At 56.2% G+C, this 20,595-nt stretch overlaps 2 protein-coding genes across 12 annotated transcripts in view; one reads left to right on the forward strand and one right to left on the reverse strand.

The window, feature by feature from the left end:
- Nucleotides 1–4,034, forward strand: part of RREB1 (ras responsive element binding protein 1) — a 163,772-nt gene extending 159,738 nt beyond the window's left edge. For all 9 annotated transcript variants that reach the window (XM_064476165.1, XM_064476167.1, XM_064476168.1 and 6 more), the window contains one exon: nt 641–4,034. In XM_064476165.1, the coding sequence (XP_064332235.1) occupies nt 641–1,152 (512 nt within the window). In that variant the 3' untranslated portion in view covers nt 1,153–4,034. The remainder of the gene's footprint in view (nt 1–640) is intronic.
- Nucleotides 4,035–8,886: 4,852 nt separating this feature from the next.
- Nucleotides 8,887–20,595, reverse strand: part of SSR1 (signal sequence receptor subunit 1) — a 36,859-nt gene continuing 25,150 nt past the window's right edge. Inside the window, exons 9-10 of one of the 3 annotated variants that reach the window (XR_010376802.1) lie at nt 16,440–16,885; nt 15,037–15,722 (exon numbers count right to left, since the gene is read on the reverse strand). Coding sequence is in view for 2 of the 3 variants with exons in the window: in XM_064476172.1 (XP_064332242.1) it covers nt 8,902–8,974 (73 nt within the window). In the remaining variant the exon portion in view is untranslated. Of the gene's footprint in view, nt 8,975–15,036; nt 15,723–16,439; nt 16,886–20,595 lie in introns of those variants that run through there. The other 2 variants (XM_064476172.1, XM_031435234.2) reach the window with 2 other exon arrangements.

Below are 20,595 nucleotides of genomic sequence, written 5' to 3' on the forward strand. Positions count from 1 at the left end.
ACACAAGCATTTCTTCCCCCACCAAACAAAGCACACGCCTGTGTCTTGGTCTCCTCCCTCCCCTCCCTGGGCTGCGGTGCACACATCCCCCCACACACCCTCAGCCCTGTGCTGGGACTCGGAGACTCCGGTGTTTGGCTCCCGGCAGAGAGGCTCCTGGGCTCCAGGCAGGTGGTGCCCTCAGCTGCTCTCGGTGTGTGTCAGCAAGAGGGCAGCCCCAGCCGGCCCGAGTCAGAACACACGTGTCTCTGCAGCTTGGCCTTGGGAGGGGCCTCTGCCCTGCAGAGCCTTGGCAGCGGTGCCCGTGCCGGCCTGGGGAGGGCCACCACCACTGTCCTTCCCCGGGGTTCCCTCGGGCCTGTCTGGGTGCCCCTGAGGTTCGGCTTCCGGGACTCCAGTTCCTGGATCTGTGTGAGAAGCCAGGGTCAAGGGACAAGGAGGCAGATCCGTGCCGGCCCCTGCCCTCCTCCTGCCCCATTTTGCCAGTTCAGACAAATCAGGCTTCCTGGGAGTGAGGGGAGGCCCGGCCTGGCCTGGCCCCTGCCACCCTTCCCCTTGGTCTTCACTGGCTCCTGTGCGAAGCAGGGTGGTCAGTGCTGGTGGCCTTCCTAACAGACATGAATCTCTCCTCGTCCTCCAGGAGAGAGGCCGTACAAATGTCAGACCTGCGAGCGTACCTTCACCTTGAAGCACAGCCTGGTTCGCCACCAGCGAGTCCACCAGAAAGCCCGGCGCGCCGAACAGCCCGGGAAGGACAGCGACAGGGAGGAGCGGGGCGAGGAGGACAGCGGGAGCGAGTCCACCCACAGCGGCAACAACCCCCCATCAGAGAGCGAGGCGGACTCGGCCCTGCTCGCCAGCAATCGCATGTCTGTCACCCGGAGCCGGAAGGAGAGTCTGGCTGCCAAGGATGCCAGCCGCAGGGAGGAGAGGGCAGCGGGTCGGACAGCGGGTGCTGGCCAGAGCGAGGCCGGCAGGAGTGCTCCCAGGGCTGCTCCCATGGGCAGCTCCAAGGAGCAGGCATCTCAGGGTGACCCTGACCGGGAGAGCCCAGCGGCCCTCGGGCAGGACCTGCCGGAGCTGCCCAGCAAGCGGCCTGCCCCCCCCATCCTCGCCACTGTCGACAGCGCCTCGCTTCTGGGCATGGAATGACAGCCCGCCCTGCCCCCAGCGCACAGACGAAAGCCAGCGGAGCAGAGTGTCCTGAACCGATATTTCACGAGGGGTCCTCAGTGCTTCAGCCGCCGGGGGAGAGAATGGAGGTCGTGGGGGAGCAGGGCAGGCTGCCTCGCTCGGTGCCCTAGCCTTACGGACCCGTGCAGAGGCGCAGCACGGACCATTCGAGTGCCTTAACTACTTACAGTCCTTTGGTGTCGTCCTGGGTGTTGTGTTTTCCCCAAATGACTTTTTAAAAAACAAAGCAAATGTTTTAATGAATTATTTGGAGAGGACCTTTTCATTTAAGCATTAACGTTACCTTCTGTCTTGGTGTGTGTGAGCTTGTTCTTGCAAATCTGTGATAGTAACGTTTGTTCTGTGAGCTGGAAACAGAAGGAAAAAAAATGCCCTTGGATACCCACGGCCAATAACTGGAAGAAAGTGGTGTGAATTTCATGTAAATTCCCAGAGGAAATGTGGATAAGATGCTCATTTCTCAAATAGACTTCTTTTCTGTTTGCTACATGGTGGAGCTGTAATTTGGTCCTCGGTATACTGCAGGATGTGGTTGATGAAGGTTTCCAATTTGGTTCAGGCCAAAACCAGGAAAGATTCTAGCTTCGACCTCATACATGTTTCCACTCTCTCAGCGTTAGATGTGTTATTACTGTTCCAGTTTCAAGACATCTGTTCCTAACTTACAGAGAAGAGTTACCCTGGCAACTGAACCGACGGAAAACATGCATAGGTGTCATGTATCTGATCCCCCCCCTTTCAGTATATGTATTAATATTATTATTATTATTATTATTATTTGTAGTTCATCAGTTTGCTGGTCTCTGCAGTCAGCAGAAACAAATGGACAATATTTGTCCTGGGAGACCTGGGATGGCCCCAGGTCCCCGCATGAGCGTCTGCCCGCAGCCCTCCTCGGCTCCATCGGGTGGTAGCTCTTCTACTGTACTTACGAGAAGCCTTTCTTCTGCGACTGCAGAGCCCAGCGGGGGCCGTGCGGTCCCCCCGCCCACCCATGGGGCGGAGGGGCAGCCCCGGGAGGGGAGGCGAGGGTGCGAGCCGGGGCTTCTGGGGAAGCCAGGCAGAAGACCTGTCACTCGCTGATCTTCCTGCCAAACCCAGCCCAGGCCTCACCCGCCTGTGCTCCTGTCCTTTGCAGAGCGAGGAAATACTACTACTGGTAATAAAACTGCACATGCGAGATTGAAGAAGAAAAACAGATGTATATTTACCTTCCTGTGATTTGGGGTTGGTGCTTGAAGATAAACACGTTTCTAGTTTCTGAAATCGCCTGAACCCCTGGGTGCACAAAGGCAGGATTTTCTTTCATGAGCAGTGTATGCAGGCAATAGACCCCCCCTCACTGTAGCCGCCAGCAGTGAAAAGAGACATGTCCTACTGTAGCTGGGCTGTGCTCAGCGTCCTGTCCTTCAGCCAGACCTCTGGGCTGCCCGAGCCGTCGTGCGGCGGGGCCTCCCGTGCTGCTGCGCCGTGCAGACCCTCGCTGCCCCTTGGGGGCTCTGCGCCTGACTGGCCCTCCTGGGACCCTCGCGTCTTCTGGTCCCCAGTGCCCCTCCTGCCTTTCCGTGTGTGCCCACCACAGAGACCCCCCTTTCTCTCCACTTCCTCCCCAGTTCCTGGTGGCCAAAATCCAACCGCCCAGACTTCAAAGGAAGATATATATTCTTGACATAATGAAAAAGTGGTATCTTTGCATGTGAAAGGAAAAAGGTTGAGGTATATATGACTTGTAACTGTATTAGGGATGTGTGACCCAGTTTCAAAACAAGGTTTTCTTTACTCTAGGTGAACACACGTCAGAACCAACGAGCCCCCCGTATCACTTGAGACCAGGCTTGGTCCGCTCAGTTAAAACCAGCTCACGCATCCCTCACTTCTTTGCGGCGGCCGTCGCCATTGTTTTCATTGTTAATTATTATTTGGGGTTTCTTGTGTTTTGTTTTCCTTTGCAGCTCTCCACACTAAAACTTGGAACGTTGTGGGGAGAAGCCGTGACTTAACTCTACGCTGGGGTGAGATGTAGCAGGAACCAGCCCCCGCAGCACGGCCGGGGCTGCCGCTCGCAATAATCACTATTGATTTAAAGCTTTATCTAGCCCTCATCTGTACCCTCGTAGTCGATAAGGTCTTGCCACGTTTTATTAGGTTGAGAGATGTATCATTTGTTTGTTCTGTCCCCTCCCCCAATATTAAACTGTGAAATTTGTGATTTGTTTAAACTCTGGGTGAATCATAGCTTAGTTTGCATGTCCAGCTAATTTGTTTCTATACATTTTGTTTGATTCTCTTTCTCCTCTCAGGGCTTTTACAAAAAATATATATATATGGATCTTCTGAAAAGTTTTTTGAGGTGCAAGTTTCTCTTTTGTTTTTCTCTTTGATTTATGGACACGATGCTGAGATTCAATCACTACATGAAACTCCCGGCTGTGAAAACAAAACAAAAAACCCGAAGGGCTGTTTTTTTTTCCCACCAGCCCCCGGGGAAGCTACGTGACAGTCGGATGCTGGTTTCAGAAAGATTCACCGTTCTTTCCACCCTCTGTTCCTCTCTTTCCTCCAGAAGGAAGTTGATCCTAGAGATTTCAGCCCATGCATTAAACAGGAAACAATAATAAATGTGTAGAATTCATATTTTTCTAAAGGGAACTTAAAAACTGCTGCTACATGTTATGTACAAGACTGGTTTATGCCACATGAACAGAGAATCACACGTTCGGTTTCGGTACTTTCGTTCCTCTTTGTATTCAGTTGTATAGTACTTCCAAATTCAAAATGAGAAGAAAACCTATTCTGTATCAAACCATCTAAGCAATAAATGTTATATTTTAAAAATGGCAGGTTGCTGGTCACATGGCCGTCCTCTGATTTGCTGTAGTGCTATCAGCTTGTCTCGCCACCCCCCTCCCCAGGCCACAAGAGGGTCATTGGGGGCCACTGGGGGGGTCCTCAGACCTGCTCGGCATCTGCTCAGCACCCATGGTCCCCACGAGAGCTGTCACCCAGGCGGCCTTCCCAAAGCCACCCCATGACCTCGTCCTGGCTCACCCAGGATAGTCTGCCAGGGCCTGGAGTGGCGGTGGCAGCAACAGGGTCCCCGGAGGACTCCTGTAGCTCTGAATCCGCTAGTGCAGGCAGGGGCAGGGCCTGGACAGCACTGCAAGCCAGGGACTGGGGGACGGAGCAGGTGGAATCCACGCTTAGGGGATCTGCTGGAGGAAAGCAGTGAATGGACAAAGTCCCAAATCCCCTAAGACGGGAGTGGTTCTCAAAGCAGCTCTGAAGGAAGCTGGGTTCAGGGGAAGCGGATTGTAGGCAATGCTTAACATGCATTGACCGTGTTACGTTATGAGCACCAGGGCCCAGCAAGACAAGAGAGTTAAGTGCTCTGGTCCTTAAGGCCTTCAGGCTCCTCTGTAGGGGCCCCCTTGCAACTGCCCCTCACCCCCACACACAGATCCAGCCCCAGGAGACTGGCTGTGATGAGACCCAATGGGGGAGTCCTGAGTTGCATTAACAGAACAACCGAATAGCTCAGAAATGGTTATAAACAGGCAGCTCACAGGAGACCAGCCTCTGATCTCTCCAATTGTTGGGGGGTAAGGTGGCTCCTGGCCACTGAAGAGCCACATTTACAGTTCCTCCCCTTCCCTGTGGATGAGGCGTTCCTGGCTGGGAACTTGGACTGTTTGTGGTAGCTCCTATGGAATAGGAGAGAAAAAACACGGGGTGCAGACCCCAGGAAATTCCCCTCCACCCACTGGACGCCTGCATGTATCTAGCACAACCCCTGGGTCTGGGCAACGTTGGGAAAAGCATATAGGAGGTGAGAAGGTGGAATTTATCAGGAGTAAGGCTGTTACTTAAGAGATGAAGTACTTCTGCACTGTCACCTCCTGTGCTTGGGGCTGTCAGCCGGCTGGGGCCCCCTCCCTTTATTGTAAATCAACTGGACTTCAATTTTAAAAAAGGGAGGGGATAATACGAGGAATCTTTTAAGCATTTGTAAAAAGAAAAAAAATGAGAACACTGAATAAGAAAATTATGTATTTTTTAGAGTGTATGGAAGGAAGAAAAAAAATAACCAGTTTTTCCCTCTTTAAGGAAAAAAAAAAAAAGAATGATGTGTTTATTAGGTAAATGAGTCGGCTTGGGTTTTCTACTGTGCCTTCAAAGAATCCCAGGCAAGCCCAGGTGACCCAAGGGAACCAAGGACCATCTTGGCTGAAGCCCTGCTTCTCCCGTTAGAAACCCCTTCTCGATTTCACTTCCCTGTTAGAAGATGGAGAAGAGGAAAGACATGTGTTTAAAAATCAGTTTTGCTTTTGCAGCTGTCAACATGGATCAGGCCTTGCACCGAATGGAGTTTTGGGGGCGTTTTGCCTGTTTCCTCCCAGGACCCAGGACCCAGGCCCCCTGACTGTGCATTTATTCAACAAAGTGTATCCGGGGCCACCGCTGTGCTTGCCCTGTCCTTGGCACCGAGCACATGGTGGGGAACAAGACGGAAGTTTCCCTGTGGGATGTAGGTTTTAACGACGGGTGACAGGAAACAGACCAGACCAGGAAGATGCCGAGTCAGTAAGTCCGAGGGAAAGGTAGCCACGAGGGGGCAGGGCATGGTGGCCTGAGAGATCAGGACACAAGCACTCAGAAAGTCACCCAGGCAGGCGGACCCAGAGTGGAGGAGAAGGCCCCCGGGGGCCACCTGGCCCCTGCAGGAGCCACTGAGGTGGGAGTGGAAGCAGCAGGGAGGGGCTGGGATGACAGCAGACGGGCCGCGGGGGCACGTATGGACGGGGGGTGACAGGACAAGGGCGGCTGCAGCAAAACCCCCAAGAGGCAGTCACAGGGGTGCAGGCAAGGGATGGCAGTGGCCTGGAGCAGGGATGGGGACAGGTGTTGAGAAGGGGTTGGATTTAGACTCTCTTTTCAAGTGGCACCAACAGGATTGAAGGACACGTCAGAGAGGTCAAAGTTCAGAGGTCAGCCCTGACTCCGGAGGTCCGGAATTAACTTTTAAAAGAGGGGGCTTCACTCCCTTAAAAGTAACTTTGAGCGTATGTCGCCAAGGAAAAGGAAAAAAGTTCTTGATCCTTCTGTCCCCACCCCAACATGCACCCCATCAGACGTGCCTGCTGACAGCCCTGTGACCCGGCGCCTGTGAGACTTTCTGGGGAGGGTCCCAAAGGAACAGCAGCGACACCCCCCCCCCAGCGTGCTCCCGTGCTGTCCTGCCCACCTGTCCTGGGAGGGTTGGGCTGCGGTTGGTCGCCCTTGGCCTAGCCATTCCCTGTGAATGTGAGTGAGGACCAAGGGGCACCCCAGACCGAGGGGAGGGGAAGCCTTAGGGTTTCCAGCTCCTGACTGCAGCCCCTGGCTCTGGCTGAGCAAGGCGAGTTTGAGGGGCTGGTGGACGTTAATCCAAACGGCCCGGCCCTCAATCTCTGATCGCCGTTCCCCAGTGGGGAACCAGCACAGGCTCACAGACGACCGAACAAGTCCGTCACCTGTTTGTGCTGATCAGCCCCCAGGTTTGGCCCTCGCTGGAGGAGCCATCAAATGGTGGGGCTGGGCTTGCCCTTGACTTGCTTGACTCCAAAGTCAGTGCTCCTGACTGCAAGGCGCCCATCAGCCCCTGTGCTTTGAGGGTTTAGGTCGGGGCAGGGCTTTTGGGCTGTCCCGTTGTCACTGTCTCCCATTCCCCAGAAGCAGCATGAAGGAGTGCTGACCTCTTGCCACTGGTCTCAGGTTAGAAAAGCACATGTTGTGTTCAGGTGTGATTGAATAATCTTGTGATTTACCATCTTAACCTTCAAGGGAGCAGCTCAGAGGCACGAAGTGCCTTCTCACTGCTGTGTAGCCACCAGCACCATCGGTCCATGGGGCTATTCTAATCCTCCCCAGTTGAGACTGTCCCCATTAAACACTCGCTCCCCCAGCCCCCGGCCCCCATCACCTTACTTTCCTTCTCCGAGACTTTGACTGCCCTGAGTTCTGTATAAGTAGAGCACAAGTTTGAATGAGAATGTAATCAACACATGTTTCCTGAGGGCCTGACATGCAGGATCTGAGACACAGGATGTGCAAGCCTGGAGTTCATCCAGGGGGCAGGTGGAGGGGAGCCTGCCCTGGGTGGAGGGTCCTCCCACCTGAAGATACAGTTTGCCACTGACTCTGCGTCGGAGACAGGAGTGGAGGGATGGCCCAGAGCTGGGTCTGGGGGTGAGCTGGCAGGCGTGCAAATCCCTCTGTGCCTTATGCCTGGGGAATGGCCTGGGGCCTCAGATTCCCCACCCCTGAGAAGGGGGGTAACCAAGGTCTCTGCCTCGTGGGATTGCCGTGCAGACTCAGTGAGTTAATGGAGAATATTAACAGCAACTGCTGCCCAATTAGCACTGCGGGAGAGTCCGCATCACTTGTTATTGTTGCTAAAGACACCTCCTCCTTATAATGCCTCGTCCTCGCGATGCCCTGAAGATCTCTTGGCGGCCTGACTGAAGGAGGAGGCTGGGCCGGGGAAGCACGGGGTCGTGACCTCACCCAAATGCTCCCTGCAGAGGAGGGTCCCAGATAGCACCGGCCTCCCTGGCCCTGTGGTCCAAAACCTCCTGCTCAAGGCCAGCCGCATTGTGGCCTTGGGGTTTATCAGACCAGCAGACCAGGAGCTCTCCTCCCTCCCACCCCACACAGCACCCAAGGAGGGCCTGTCACTGCCTCCTCTGGGCAGTGCAGGCCAGGTGGGGGTGCAGGTGAACCCTGGGATGGGGTCCAGCCCTGCCGCCAAGTCAACCAAAGTGCAGGTTGAGGACCTGCAGCTCCAGCCTCCCCGGGAGCTCTTAGAAATGAGCCCCAGGGCCCTCCCAGACCCGCAGAGCCAGCACCTTTGTGGGAAAGAGAGCCCAGAGAACAACTGCGCAGCGAAGGTGTGAGTCTGATCCCAGGAAACCACCTACCGTCTCAGGGGGAGGGAGGTGAGGAGCAGACAGGATTTTGGACTGTGGGGATTCTGGGCCCGGCTGGCTGCTCCTCCCCGAGTTCCTGCTTCTGCCACAGCCTGAACACAAACCACCCCAAAAACTTGCTCGAGTGTCTGCTTTTTTGCCCTACTCAGAGGCTCCAAAGGCTCCTGGAAGGGGCCGAAAAGCAACAAGGACACTCCAGGGCATTGCCGACAGCCAGCTCCTCGTCTGGACGCCCAGCGGCCTTGGCACCTTTCCATCACCAGCTCCCGGAGAGGCCAGGCCCCAGGGAGAGGACTGGGTTTATTTTAAACTTGAAATTGAAGGTTGCTTTGTAACAACAACAAAATAGGCCCCTCCAATTCTCGGCTGCCAAATCAGTGTCCTAAATAAGAAACCAGCGGGTGCTCCTTTCCCGGTTTGGGGGGAAGGAAGCCACAGCCCCGGGAGGGAGGGAGGTACCTGGCTGGGTGCTGGCAGCCTCCACCCCGCCTGGCTGTCAGGGCTGGAGGCAGGGAGGCCGGCGAGGGTGCAGTGTCTCTCCAGCCCTGCCTTTGTCCATGGACCCAGGGCAGCTCTTTTAAATAAAAGTGATGCCTGCTCAGCTTGGAAAATGTGGGCGCTGCAGGAAAACATGGGGAAAAAATTAAAGCCATCATCCTGTTTCTCAGTACTATTTTTATTCATTGACTGTTGCTGCTTTAGCTGGGCCCAGTTTCCGTTCCTTCCTCACTCTCGGACGTGTTTATCCGGCACTTGCACGTTGCAGCTTCTGCTCCTGTGGGGTTTGTTTCGTGTCTTCACCCATGTCCAGTGAGCTGGGAAGGAAAAAAAAATCCTTATCACCTTAGAGCGGAGACCAGGCTGAAATGATTCAAGGCCAATGAGTGGCCTTGTGAGGATGAAATTGCCCACCAGAAAAGCTAAAACAAAAGGTGAGTGTCGTGGGGTCTGTGATGGTGTGCGGTGTCCCCTGAAAGGACAGTTACGGAAAACCACGTGCTGCTGAGGCATGGAAGCAGATGTGATGTGGGTGCCATCCAGGTATTCCCAGGGTCATTCAGTGAATTTCCAGCTGTTCCAGTTTTTTTGCTGCAAAGCAGCGACCCCAGAACTTGATGGCAGGATTCTGTGGGTGGGCACGGCTCTGCACGGCCAACTCATCTTCACTCCCTAAGAGGGCAGTCAGGGCAGAACCTCCAAGCTGAGGGTCTTCAGCTTCTCGGTGTGGATAACCCACCCCCCACACACACACCCACCACCCCACACAGCCAAGCTCCTCCCCCCCACCACTAAAGAGAATTCCTAGGTTGCTTGTTAAAAATTCCACTTCCTATCTGCTGTCTCAGGATCTCAGGAGGTGGGACCCATCTGTAGGCTGGTGACAGCCAGCTCTGCCCTGTGTGGCCTGTGCCCACTCCTCGAGGTTGCTGTCCTCCCAGCTCTGGGCCGTGTGGGCCCTGGGGCCATATGAACTAGCAGGACTGCCGACCTGCCTTGCCCACGTCCTTCTAGAATCTTCCAGAGCATTCCCACCTGTTTTCTCTCCCAGCTCACCAGCGCCAGGGCCTCAGCCCAGCCCTCCCTCCCTGAGGTAGGTGCTCACTCGCCAGGGTTTGGATCTTGCAGAAAATGTGGGGCCGAAACTTGCCGGCGTTGTGACTGTGAGTGAAGGGACAAGGGGACCCGCCAGGCTGAGAGGGGAGTGAAAGCAGAGGCGGGGAGAGGGTGGGCTGAGCTGGGGGAAGGGCGTGGGCAGAGCTGGTGTGGGCGTGGGGTGAGCTGGGGAAAGCGCGTGACATGGTGAGCTCGAAAGGAGGTATATACGTGAGAATTTTTATTGAAACTAAACTGCACCAGGCCAGCTTTTCCTATTGTCTTTTTCAGTAAGACAATTTTTTAAAGAATAGTTTTAGGCTCACAGCAAAATTGAGAAGGTGCAGAGATTTCCCGCATGACCTCTGCCCCCCTCCCCCCATCCTCACATCCCCACCGTGGGGGGCGTTTATATGACGGGTGAACCTGCAGGGTCACGGTCACCGCTGCCCACAATGCGCTGTTTACACGCGGGCTCGCTCTCGGTCCGGTGTCCGGTGGGTTTGGACAAACGTGCCCGACGTGGATCCGCCTTCGCAGTATCACATGGACTAGTTTCATTCCCTAAAAATCCTCCACGCTCCGCCTGGTCATCCCTCCCCGCTGCATTGTCTTTTTTTTTTTTTTTTTTTTAACGTTTTTGTTTAATTGGGGGAAAGAAAGGACCAAAAAAGTGCAGGTAGTCGTCTTGGAGGTGAATTTCACAAGGATTTCACCGGGATCTCCGAAAGGGGCTGAGGGGCCAGGCCGGGGAGGAGTCACCTGGAAGGGGCGGGGCGGGGCAGGACCTGGAGGCACGTGGTGGGCGTGTCCTTCCCGCCTTCACTCCGCCACTTCCTGCGGACGCCGGGACGCGCGGGCCCAGGTAGGAAACGCAAAGGTGCGGGGGTCTCGGGGGAACGTGCAGGCCAGTCACCCCCGGAGGGGACGACGTTGTGAAGTGGCCCCGGGGTGCTCGGGGGCGGGGCGGGGACGGCGAGAAGCGCACGTGGGGCACGGGAGTCGAGCTGCGGGTGTGGAAGGAGAGCGCCGTCCTGGCAGCAGGTGGGGTCGATGACGGTCTGTTACGGGAGCAGAGCTGGCTCTAGAAACATCCCGCGGCAGAGTGCAGGGCGGCGGAGCCCGAGGCCCAGCCAGGAAGCTGCTCAGGTCGTGCGGGCCCAGGTGAGGAGGTGGAAGTGGGACGAGCAGCCGCGTGGGCTGCGGTCTGGGTCTGAGGAGGGCCGCCGGGAGCTTGTTCCAGGAGCTTTTGAAAGCAAGTGACAAAAACCCAGCTTAGACCAACTCAGGCCAAAATGGGACAGTGTTGTGAACTGCCCTTTGGAAGGTTCCCCAGAGGAGAACGCGGGGGCTGCCACCAGCAGGAGGGGGAGTTTGCTGGGCCCACTGCAGGCGTCCAGGTGGGGTGGGCTGTAGCTCAGGGAACAGGTCAGTCCACAGCAGGATCTGAGTCCTGTGGGAGCTGAAGCTCTAGGAGTGAATGAGACCATCACGGTGGAAGGGGTGGGTGCTGAAGCAGCTTTACCAGGTTCCCCCTGGGCGGAACAACCACACTTCCTCTGCCTGCAGGAAATAGCACACTCCGTCCCTGGGAAAGGCTCACCTCCTTTACGCTGAAGCGTGTGTGTAAGGGATTCAGGCAGGGCTGGCAGTCGCCTGTCCCTCCCGGAGTGCACCCCCCCACAAGGGTCTTCCTCTGGCGCCCTCCCTGCCCAATACCCCCGGGGAGCACTTACTTGGTTCTTATCTTATGCTGGAATATATTTGTCCTTTCTTCTCCTTTTTCTACATTTAGCTGAGCTGTGTCTCCTCAGCTAGTCTGGAGGACACAGCAGAGCAAATACTCTGTTCTGTGTCTCCTCCAGCACTAAGCCCGGTGCCTGCACATTTTAGTGACTCAATACCTGTGTTTTTGCAGATGGGAACAAAGCCCTGATTGGCAGGCCCTGTGGGCTGTGTGGTTTGGGCAGAGAGACCAGGTTTGGGCCTCACCTCCCGAGGAGGCCGGCATCAGGGCCAGGGTTTCTGCCCAGGCCACGTGGACCCGAGAGTTTTCCGTGAATGGCTCCCACTCTGCCTACCAGGGCACTCTCTGCGGCTCTGACCTTCCCAGGTGCAGCCTGGGGAAGGCAGGGCTTCTCTGCTGTGACTGCTCAGTAGAGTCACCTGGGGACCCACCCCAGGCCCATTAAACAGAGCCTTTGGGGTGGGGCAACTCGGTGAGAACTGTTAAAGCTCCCTGGAGCTTGCTAGTGCGCAGTAGGCTGGGCCCGTCCATCTCCCAGTGTCCTGAGGGTGACACGGGGCAAAACTTACAGGATTTGGAGTCAGACAGCCCTGGGTTCAAACCCAGCCCCACTCTGTGATTCAGCACCACTGGACTTGACGTTCTTAGCTCCAAAATGGGTACAAAGTGCCCGTTTCCCAGAATGCCAGGTGCAGGCCGAGCTTCAGCGCGTAGAGGCCGCCCTAAATACTAGTCCCTGTGTCTTGTTGAGAACTTAGGCCTTCACTGAGGTGGACCCTCAGCCTCTGTCTCAGGGCTACGTGAGGACCAACAGTGAGTCCCTTTAGAAGGGTGCTGTGACTGGGACAATGGCAGCTGTAGTCACACGGAGCTGGGAAAGAAAGCTTTGATTTTTACTTCTGACTGTAGGGGAAAGGGTTCATTGCCTCCCCAGTGTGGCCTGTCTACGTGGCATTCAAAATGATCATCTAGCATCTACTCATTCCAGAATTTTTTGTTTTCCAAGAGGCAGGGGGAAACCCTGAGTCGGGGAGGTAGCATCTCTGTTCTGCGTGGCTCTCCCCAGGCTCTGACCAGGAAGGGTCCCCAACTCCTCGTGGGTCCAGGAGGGAGTGTGGGCCCTTCCTCTCGTGCCTGAGGAGGCGGGCAGTTGCTGACACACAGTGGGTGTGTGAGGACTGTTTGCCGACAGGGGGCCTGAGCTCCTCTGTGTCCAGGGCTTTGGGTGAAGCCCCCCGTGTTGCATCACCCCTTGTGGCGGGTGACAGCTGGGGTATCCTGGGCCCGGCGTTGAACTTTACATGGATACCAAAGGGAGGCTCACCAAGAATCCGCTTAGAATTCCAAAAGTGCCAAGAGTTTGGAGTCTGCAAATATTCTGTGTGTATCTGAAGGTAAAATTACCTGGATCATGAGGTAAGGAAGGGCAGCTCAAGCTTGAGAGATGGCACTTGATTTATCATTCAAAGCCCATCACCACACACACGTCTGCAGGAGAGGACAGGAAACACTGCCTGTCACTGGCTGAATTGTGTTCCCCCAAATTCAACCCCCAGCAGCTCAGAATGGGACTGTATTTGGAGGTGGGCCTTTAAAGAGGTGATTAAGTTAAAAGGAGGCCCTCAAGGTGGCCCTAATCTGATCTGACCCATGTCCTTAAGAAATTTGGACACAGAGACACCAAGGACGTGCGTGCACAGGAGAGAGACCACGTGAGGACACGGGGAGAAGACCATCGTCTACACACCCACCCTGCTGACACCTCGAGCTCAGCCCCGCAGCCTGCCAGACCAGGAGGGAACCCCGCCATCTCAGCCCCAGGCTGGGGCTGCTTGTTACAGCCGCCCGAGCTGACATTGCCCTGGTTTTGTTTTCTGCGTGTGGCTGGCACCACCGACAAGCGGGTTATTCCACGTTAGAGGACAAGAAAGACACCGGGTTTCAGGAGCCCCTGGCTGCGAAGCTCGCACGTCGGGGACCGTGACTGGTGTTGCTGGAAGAACGGTCATGTCGAAGTTCACGTGCAGGACGCGCGGTCCAGGTTCCAAGGACTGGGCCACGTGAGTCAGATCTCCACGGGGCACCAGTGGCGCCAGACGGGGTCCCTGAAGGGCAGCACTTGTCCTCGTCTCTTCCTCTCATTTCATTAAACGTATCTTTTTAGAATTCGGAGAAACAAGAAGTGTTTTGCTTGGTGGTTTTCGGAAAGGCAAGAAATCCCCCTGGTCTGGAACTGGAGACTCCCCGCCTGTGGCTCGCGTCTCTCTGCGTGGAGTACGTACTCGTTCACAGGAGCCTCTCCAGCTCTGGGCCCGGCTGGAAGGTGGTGCTCATGGCCCACCTGCCCATTTAAATAGCAAACGCCTGTGGAAACCAGAGTGAGGGGATGAGGAGAACAGGCTTTAGCACCCCTCTCCTCTCCCGCCCATCCACCCTAACCTGCTGTGTGGCCTTGAGAAAGTCACTTGACATCTCTGTTGGGGTTTGACAGGTGTTCCAGAGAGCTCTGCCGAGGGGCAGCCAGGGTAGCACCTGAGACCTTGGGGAAAGCAGGCCATCTCTGGATGCAGGAATCGAGGCATCACATGGCTCCTGGGAAACACTTCGAAGTGGCCTCTCAGGCCTGCTTGGGAGACGGCATGACCCGGAGCCCCCACCCCAGAGCGGCCCAGCCAGGACCCCGGGCAGCTTGGCTGGGGTGCCCCACCTTCCGATCAGGGAGCATCGGGCATGGCATTGCATGATTTTACTAAGCACACCACCCCTGTCCCAGAGGGCCTGGACCTAGGATGGACAGACAGTTATGGAAGATGCGTCCTCAGGGCCTCAGAAGAGCAGGTGGGGCTGCTGTCAGTCTGGCTGGAATCTTCCGGAGCTCACAGATCATCTCCTCTTCAGAATTGCCCGTGTCCCCACAGCACCACCATCGCCCACCAGGAGCCCATCAGCAAAGCCAACGCCTGGAGCTCCGGGAGGGCCTGGGAGCCCCTCCATGGAGGCCGACGTGCACCGAGGGCCCCTCGGCTCAGGACTGACCCTGAGGCTCCCCCGTCACCCCGCCCCCGTCAGGGGGTCTCTGACTAACACAAGTCCACTTGTGGAGCTTGATTTAAAATGCAGATTCCTGGGCCTGCTCCTGAAACTCTGCTGCAGGTATGGGGGCCGTTCTAGGGGATTCCACGCATGGGGTTCACAGGCCACAGGTGAGATGTGCTTCCTCCACGTGAACGTGTCTGCACACATGTGGCCGCATCTGCTGGCTGAATCCGCTTCATCCCTGTCTCTTCTGCTCCTCAGACATGGTGTGCCCCGGCCCCTGGCCTTCCCTGCCCACCGTGTCCCCTCTCCCGCCTGCTCTGCTCCTGCAGGCTCAGCTCGGAGCATCCCCACCCCAGGTCCCTCCCCGCTATCCCCCACGAGTTCCTGCCACAACATCACAGCCACGGCCCGGCTGGTGCAGACACAGGGGTGGTCCTGTGTGTCCCTGACCCCCCCCCCAGAGCCGGGCGCTCAGCAAGAGATACATATTCTTGGATATAACTTTCAATTCAATTTATTTCCATCCAATTCAGTTCAGTGCAGTTCACCTTGATTCATGTCAGCACAACAAGGAGCCATGGGAGCCCATGAGGAGCCCAACACACAGAAGCCGGCCTTGGACGCGGGAAGGCCTGGATGCGGGGAAGGACCGTGTGGCCTGATTCTCACCCAAAGCATCACCCAGCTTGGTGCCTAGCCCTCCTCCGCCCAGGCCTACTCAGAACCCTGGTGGCCAGCCCTTTTGGGGACACTTCCCCACCTGGTGCATCTCCAGAGGTCCCCAACGATGACACCAGAAGCTGCTCAGGTGTGTTGCAGCCACCACATCACAGACTGGCGTCCCACCTGGGTCACTATCTGGGTGATGGGGCAGAGCAGGCAGGAAGGAGGACCCGGCCGCAGATCCCAGGGTCCACCCTTCCCACTGACGGGGACCCAGAGAAGGAAATCTCTACTCAGACGTCACGCACAGCAGCTGTCCTGCAAACGCTACCAAGCCTGGGTCACACAACCGTCCCTGCGGTGGCTTCTCCGTGGAGCCAGCCAGGGGTCCCGCTGAGGGGTCCAAAGTTTAATGAATAGCACGGTGTAGGGAGGGACGGATCTCCAGGGTCTTCCCGTAGCAGCCTTGGCGGTGCAGCCGGATCCCACATCACTGTCAGTGCGTCTCCCTCCTCCTGCGTCTGAAACGACAGAGGGAGCCGGTCAGGCCCTGGGAGGCTGGGGACAGTCCTCCGATTGCCTCCCGGCCGGTGCCTGGTGGCTGGGCCGCGGCCTTGGGGCCCAATGACATCTCGTGCTGCTCTTTCGGGTCCAGATACTTATCGCGATAAAAGACCCAGAGGCCTCCCCTTCACTCCCACACCCTGCCCGCAGGAAGAGACATGGGAAAATCTAGGATTGGGGTTCAGTTTCTAAAATGAGTCCATTCTGGGATGCCCAAAAGGAAGGATAACTGCTGTGCCTTTTCTCTGGGATTTAGTCAAACTTCCATGCTTTCAGTGAGAATCTGGCATAAAAAGAAACCCGAAAACAGCCATGCTCCATGCAGAAAGCAAAACCCACCAGGACTTGGCTGGGGAGATCTGGAGGGTTTTGCTTTGGGAGTAACTCAGCTCCCAGCTCATCTCACTCATTCTCTCATTCGCTCGACAGACATGTACCAAGCACCTCCTCCGGGCCAGGCTGGGCTGGGAGCTGAGCAAGAGTGGGGCCTGGCTCCCTGGAAGCTGCAGGAGGTGGGGTGCAGGCGCACTGCCTGGGTTTGGGCAGGTCAATGCCCAGGACGTGATGGAACGGACCCCCGACCCGACCATGGGAGCCTGGGGCGGGGGTCCTGAGAAAGCTTCCTTCGAGGAGGAAACAGGAAACGGAGGTTGGAAAACTGAGTAAGACCCCACCTTTGCCACAGCATCAGTGTCAACATCCCCACAAGGACTGGCCAGCAGCGCTGGGGGCCCGGGGCTGAGCGGGGCCGGGCGCCGCTCCGGAAGGGCGTGATCCAAGTCCCCCAGTCACGACGACACGCAGAGCCACCAGCCCGCAGTCCTTAAAAGCACCGGTGTCCTGAGGAACTGTCTGGATCCAAGGAGGCTAAGGAGACACGACAAGTGACGTGACCGTGGAAAACCAGCTGTGGGGGGCAGGGCGGGGCGGGTGCTGGGGCTGACTGCCGCCTGCCGGCTGGAGTCGCAGCTTCAGGGTTCCACTTGCTGGTCCTGGTCCCTATGACCTGGTTCCGTAAGAGAACACGTGTTCTCAGCTGACCGCGCAGGGCCCGATGTCGAGTAGGTCGGGCAGTGTCTGCACGGCTGCGCGTCTGTGTGTGACCAGGTGTCAGCATGACCTGGTGAAGGTGGAAGGTACAGGGAATGTCTTTGTAGTGTTTTACAACTTTTCTCCAAGTTCAAAATTATATCAAGGTTAAAGAGCCCCCCCAAACTAGGTGCCGGGCCGGCAGGTGTGGCAGGCGCCAGCGCCCTCATCCAGGAAGAGGTTGGGGGCCCAGGTTCAGAGTGCGGGCTGGTGGGGGATTGGGTTCGAAGGTCATGGGAGGCCAACGGTGGAAGTGGAGGTCCTCATCCTGCAGACTGTGGGGGGTCAGTTCATCTTCCGAGGGTCACGGCGGCAGCTCATGCCTGATGGCGGAGGGGACAAGACTGGAAGCAGCTCGGGTCACAGAACCCGGGGACCTGCCCACGTCCACTCAGGATGAGGACCAGGACAGGGCGGTGTCACGGGGACAGGGAGAGCTGGGTGGAGGAGGCTGTGAGGAGGTGAGATGGACGGGGACCCGTCAAAAGGGAGTTTCCTGTGGAGGTGACAGCACCCACGGAGGCGGGGAAGAGGTTCCGGGAAGGGATGACCACCTCCCGTGTTGAGTTCAAGGCGTCTGTGGGGCGTCCGGTGATTGCCTGGACGGGTCTGAAGCCCCCACGAGAGGGCCAGGTGCTGCGGCAGAGCGACAGGCAGGGCTCCTGGGGGCAGCCTGCCTGTGTCCTGTGCCGGGGTGGCCTCTCTCTCCCCTACTAGCTGGGTGACCTGGGCAGGTGGCTTTATTGATCTGCACCTGCAATTCCTCAGCTGTAACACAGTGACAGCAGATCCTCCCTCGTACAGGACAGGGTGGTCTGAGCGGTAAGAGTGAACACAAGTGGGGGTGTGATGATAGCTCGGTGGGAGAGCGCGTGCTCAGCATGCACGAGGTCCTGGATTCTAGCCCGGCTACCTCCATTAAAAAAAAAGTGAACACGAGTGAAACGCTTCCAAGAGCCCCTGGCTCTGAGAAGTGCTCAAAAGGGTCAGCTGCTGCCACTGCCCCCTCAACACAATCACCACCACCACGACCACGAAGCAGCCCCACTTCTGTACCAGGGAGAGGAGGCTGCTCCGGCTGTGGGGCGCGTGCTGTCCTGCCGCACGGCTAGTGGAGGACTTCCTGGGGGCAGGAAGGCAGGCTGGCTCAAGATTTCACAGCCAGCAGCCCCTTTGGGGGAAACCCAGACTCTCCGGGGAATGTTCTGCAGTGTGGTCATGGGAGCACCCGTGGCGCTCATCAAATGCAGATTCCTGGGCTCCAGCCCAGAGCTAGAATCAGCAGCTCTGGGAACGCCCACAAAGCAGACGTCCCCTGCACCCACCCCATCTTAGGGGTAGCGAAGTTGCCGAATGCTGCCTGAGAGCAAGAAGTCGTTGCTGGAGTGATACATTCTGGGGGGAGAACGCATGGTGGTTATTTACATCTTTTATCTCAAGTAATTGTTGGGACCCTGCAAATTACATTATTCGGTACGGTAAGGTTTTAAGTGGGCAGACATCATCTTAATTCCCATCATCTTAATAAAGGCACTGTTTCCTAAGGGGAAAATTTATGGGAATATTTTAGGGAAAAAAAATCAATGTAGGTTGAGGTGGTCATTACTGATTTTTACCTGAGCCTGGATAAAAGATGCTTTTTGACAAAGGAGGAGGTGATAGCGGTCTTCAGATACACCGAGGACCATTATGAGATAGGATGTTTTCTAAGATGATCTGGGGAGCAGAACCAGGACACAGACCACAAGAAGGTCCATGTGATTCAAGAAAGAACTAGGAGCTGAGCTGTCCAGGGGTGGGATGGGCCCCCTGGCCAGGTGGGCAGAAAGCTGGCCTGCAGGACTCATCAGATTCTTTCCAACGTTAATATAATGTGAGGCTCTGTTAAGTACAGGGAGAAAAGAAAAAAAGAACCACACCTTTTAAATGGAATTTCAGTTCTAGGAAAGAAAAAAAGCTGCTGCTAATGGTTTTCGGTTGGCTGACAGATGAACACTGCTTATGTAATGAGAAGAAACACCCCTAGTGGTGAAAATGAGGTTACTCTGGGCCAGGCCCAGGGATCAGCCTTTTTTTTTTTTTTTTTTTTGACACGCAGTATCTTTAGAAACTTCAGCCACACACTTGGCACATAGTGAGGGCTTTCTAACCGTTGAGTATTAGTAACTAGTTTTTTAGAGAATAGGCCGAGACCAGTTAAGTGACTTGCCTAAGACGGCCCGCCCCGAAGTGGGTGGGACTTGCTTCGAACAAGCTCCGAACCTGCACACCACGCCCACGTCCAGTGACCAGTCCCCCGGAAGTAAGCGTGCGTGGACGTGGAGGGGGCAAAGCACGGGGGCGGCGGCTTGTCCAAGAGCTGTTCCTCCTGGCTGCCGAGGTGACCCCGTAGAGCACATTCTGAGCGTTGCCGGCCAGCTCCCCACATGACCCCGCGGGGTGACTCTCACAGCTTTCATCTTCCTCTGACAGGCTCACGCAGCTTAAATCCGAATCATCCCCTTGACGTCTTAGCAAAAGCAGCGTTTTCCCTTCAGTGTGATGTCCTGGGGCGGGGCCGGAGCGCAGGAGGCACGGGCTGGTGGGCCTGCGGCGGCCCGAGCAGGTGGCTTGCTTTGGGAGAGAAGGGTCGCGGACAGTCCCTCGGTCCCAACGCTCCGCCCCCAACCCCTCGGGCAGCCCTGGGAAGGCGCCGTCCCTGCCGCCCCGCCCGCGGGCAGCAGAGGGCGGCAGCGACACACCCGCGCCCACGGCTTCCAGGGGCCCGGGAATACCCGTCAAGCCCTAAAATGTCTCCCTGTCGTTCGGAAAATTCTTGCAGAGGAGGAATACTACTGATTTAAAGCTATAAAACCAAAACACAGACGTAAGTAATGAGTTACTCCCTTATAAGAAATCAGTAATTTTTTTAAAAAGTCTTATTAATGATACAGCTAGTCCTTGACTTGAAACACGGCTTGAAAGGACCTGCGCTCCGCGGAGCTTCCTTTGGTCTCTTTCCTCGTGGTGTCCTTGTAACCAGGTGGGCAGCTTTTGTCACCTCAGGTAGCTTATTTAATTGTCTCAGTTTGATATCATTTGCTAAGCTTGTACTATGCATTTAATGAAAAAATATTTAAGATTACAATTCGCTCACAATTTGGGAACCAGCTTCACTTTGACGCTATGGCTGTGATGTCCCCATTGTGTCACTTCCTTTTCTAGAACTCACCTACGGGATCTGACCTGAGCCACCCTGCCGGTGACTCCGGGCACTTGCGCCAGTTTCCTTGGTTTTGTTTTGGTAAGTGCTTCCTGGTGGCACAGCCAGGAGGCCACTGAGCCGCCGTTTCTCCCTAGAATCCTCTGGGGCTTGTGAGCCGGGAAGTTCTGGGCAATACGTGCACAGTGGAGGCTGAGACGTGGGCAGGTGTGAACCCAGGGCCGGCAATTCAGCCTGTTTTCTCCTGGGTTTTCAGTGACTGGTGACCAGGCGGCCACCTGGAGACCTTCCGGATTAGGAGGGAGGCAACAGAATTGGGTGAAGGTTCTGGGCAGACAAGCTTGCAGCCACCCAAGGCTGACCGACCTCCAGATGTTACGGAGCCTGTGCACTCGGCTTCCTTGTCTGCAGGACGGGGTGTACCTGCTTCACTGTGTGGCTGGGACACCAACTCCTGTTTATTAAACACCTGCCACTTGCCAGGTGTTCTTTCAAGACTTGGTGATCTGGTAACTTAAAATTCTTGCCGTCAGGAAGTT

This window comes from Camelus dromedarius, chromosome 19 (assembly GCF_036321535.1).
Source record: "Camelus dromedarius isolate mCamDro1 chromosome 19, mCamDro1.pat, whole genome shotgun sequence".
Taxonomy (NCBI): domain Eukaryota; kingdom Metazoa; phylum Chordata; class Mammalia; order Artiodactyla; family Camelidae; genus Camelus; species Camelus dromedarius.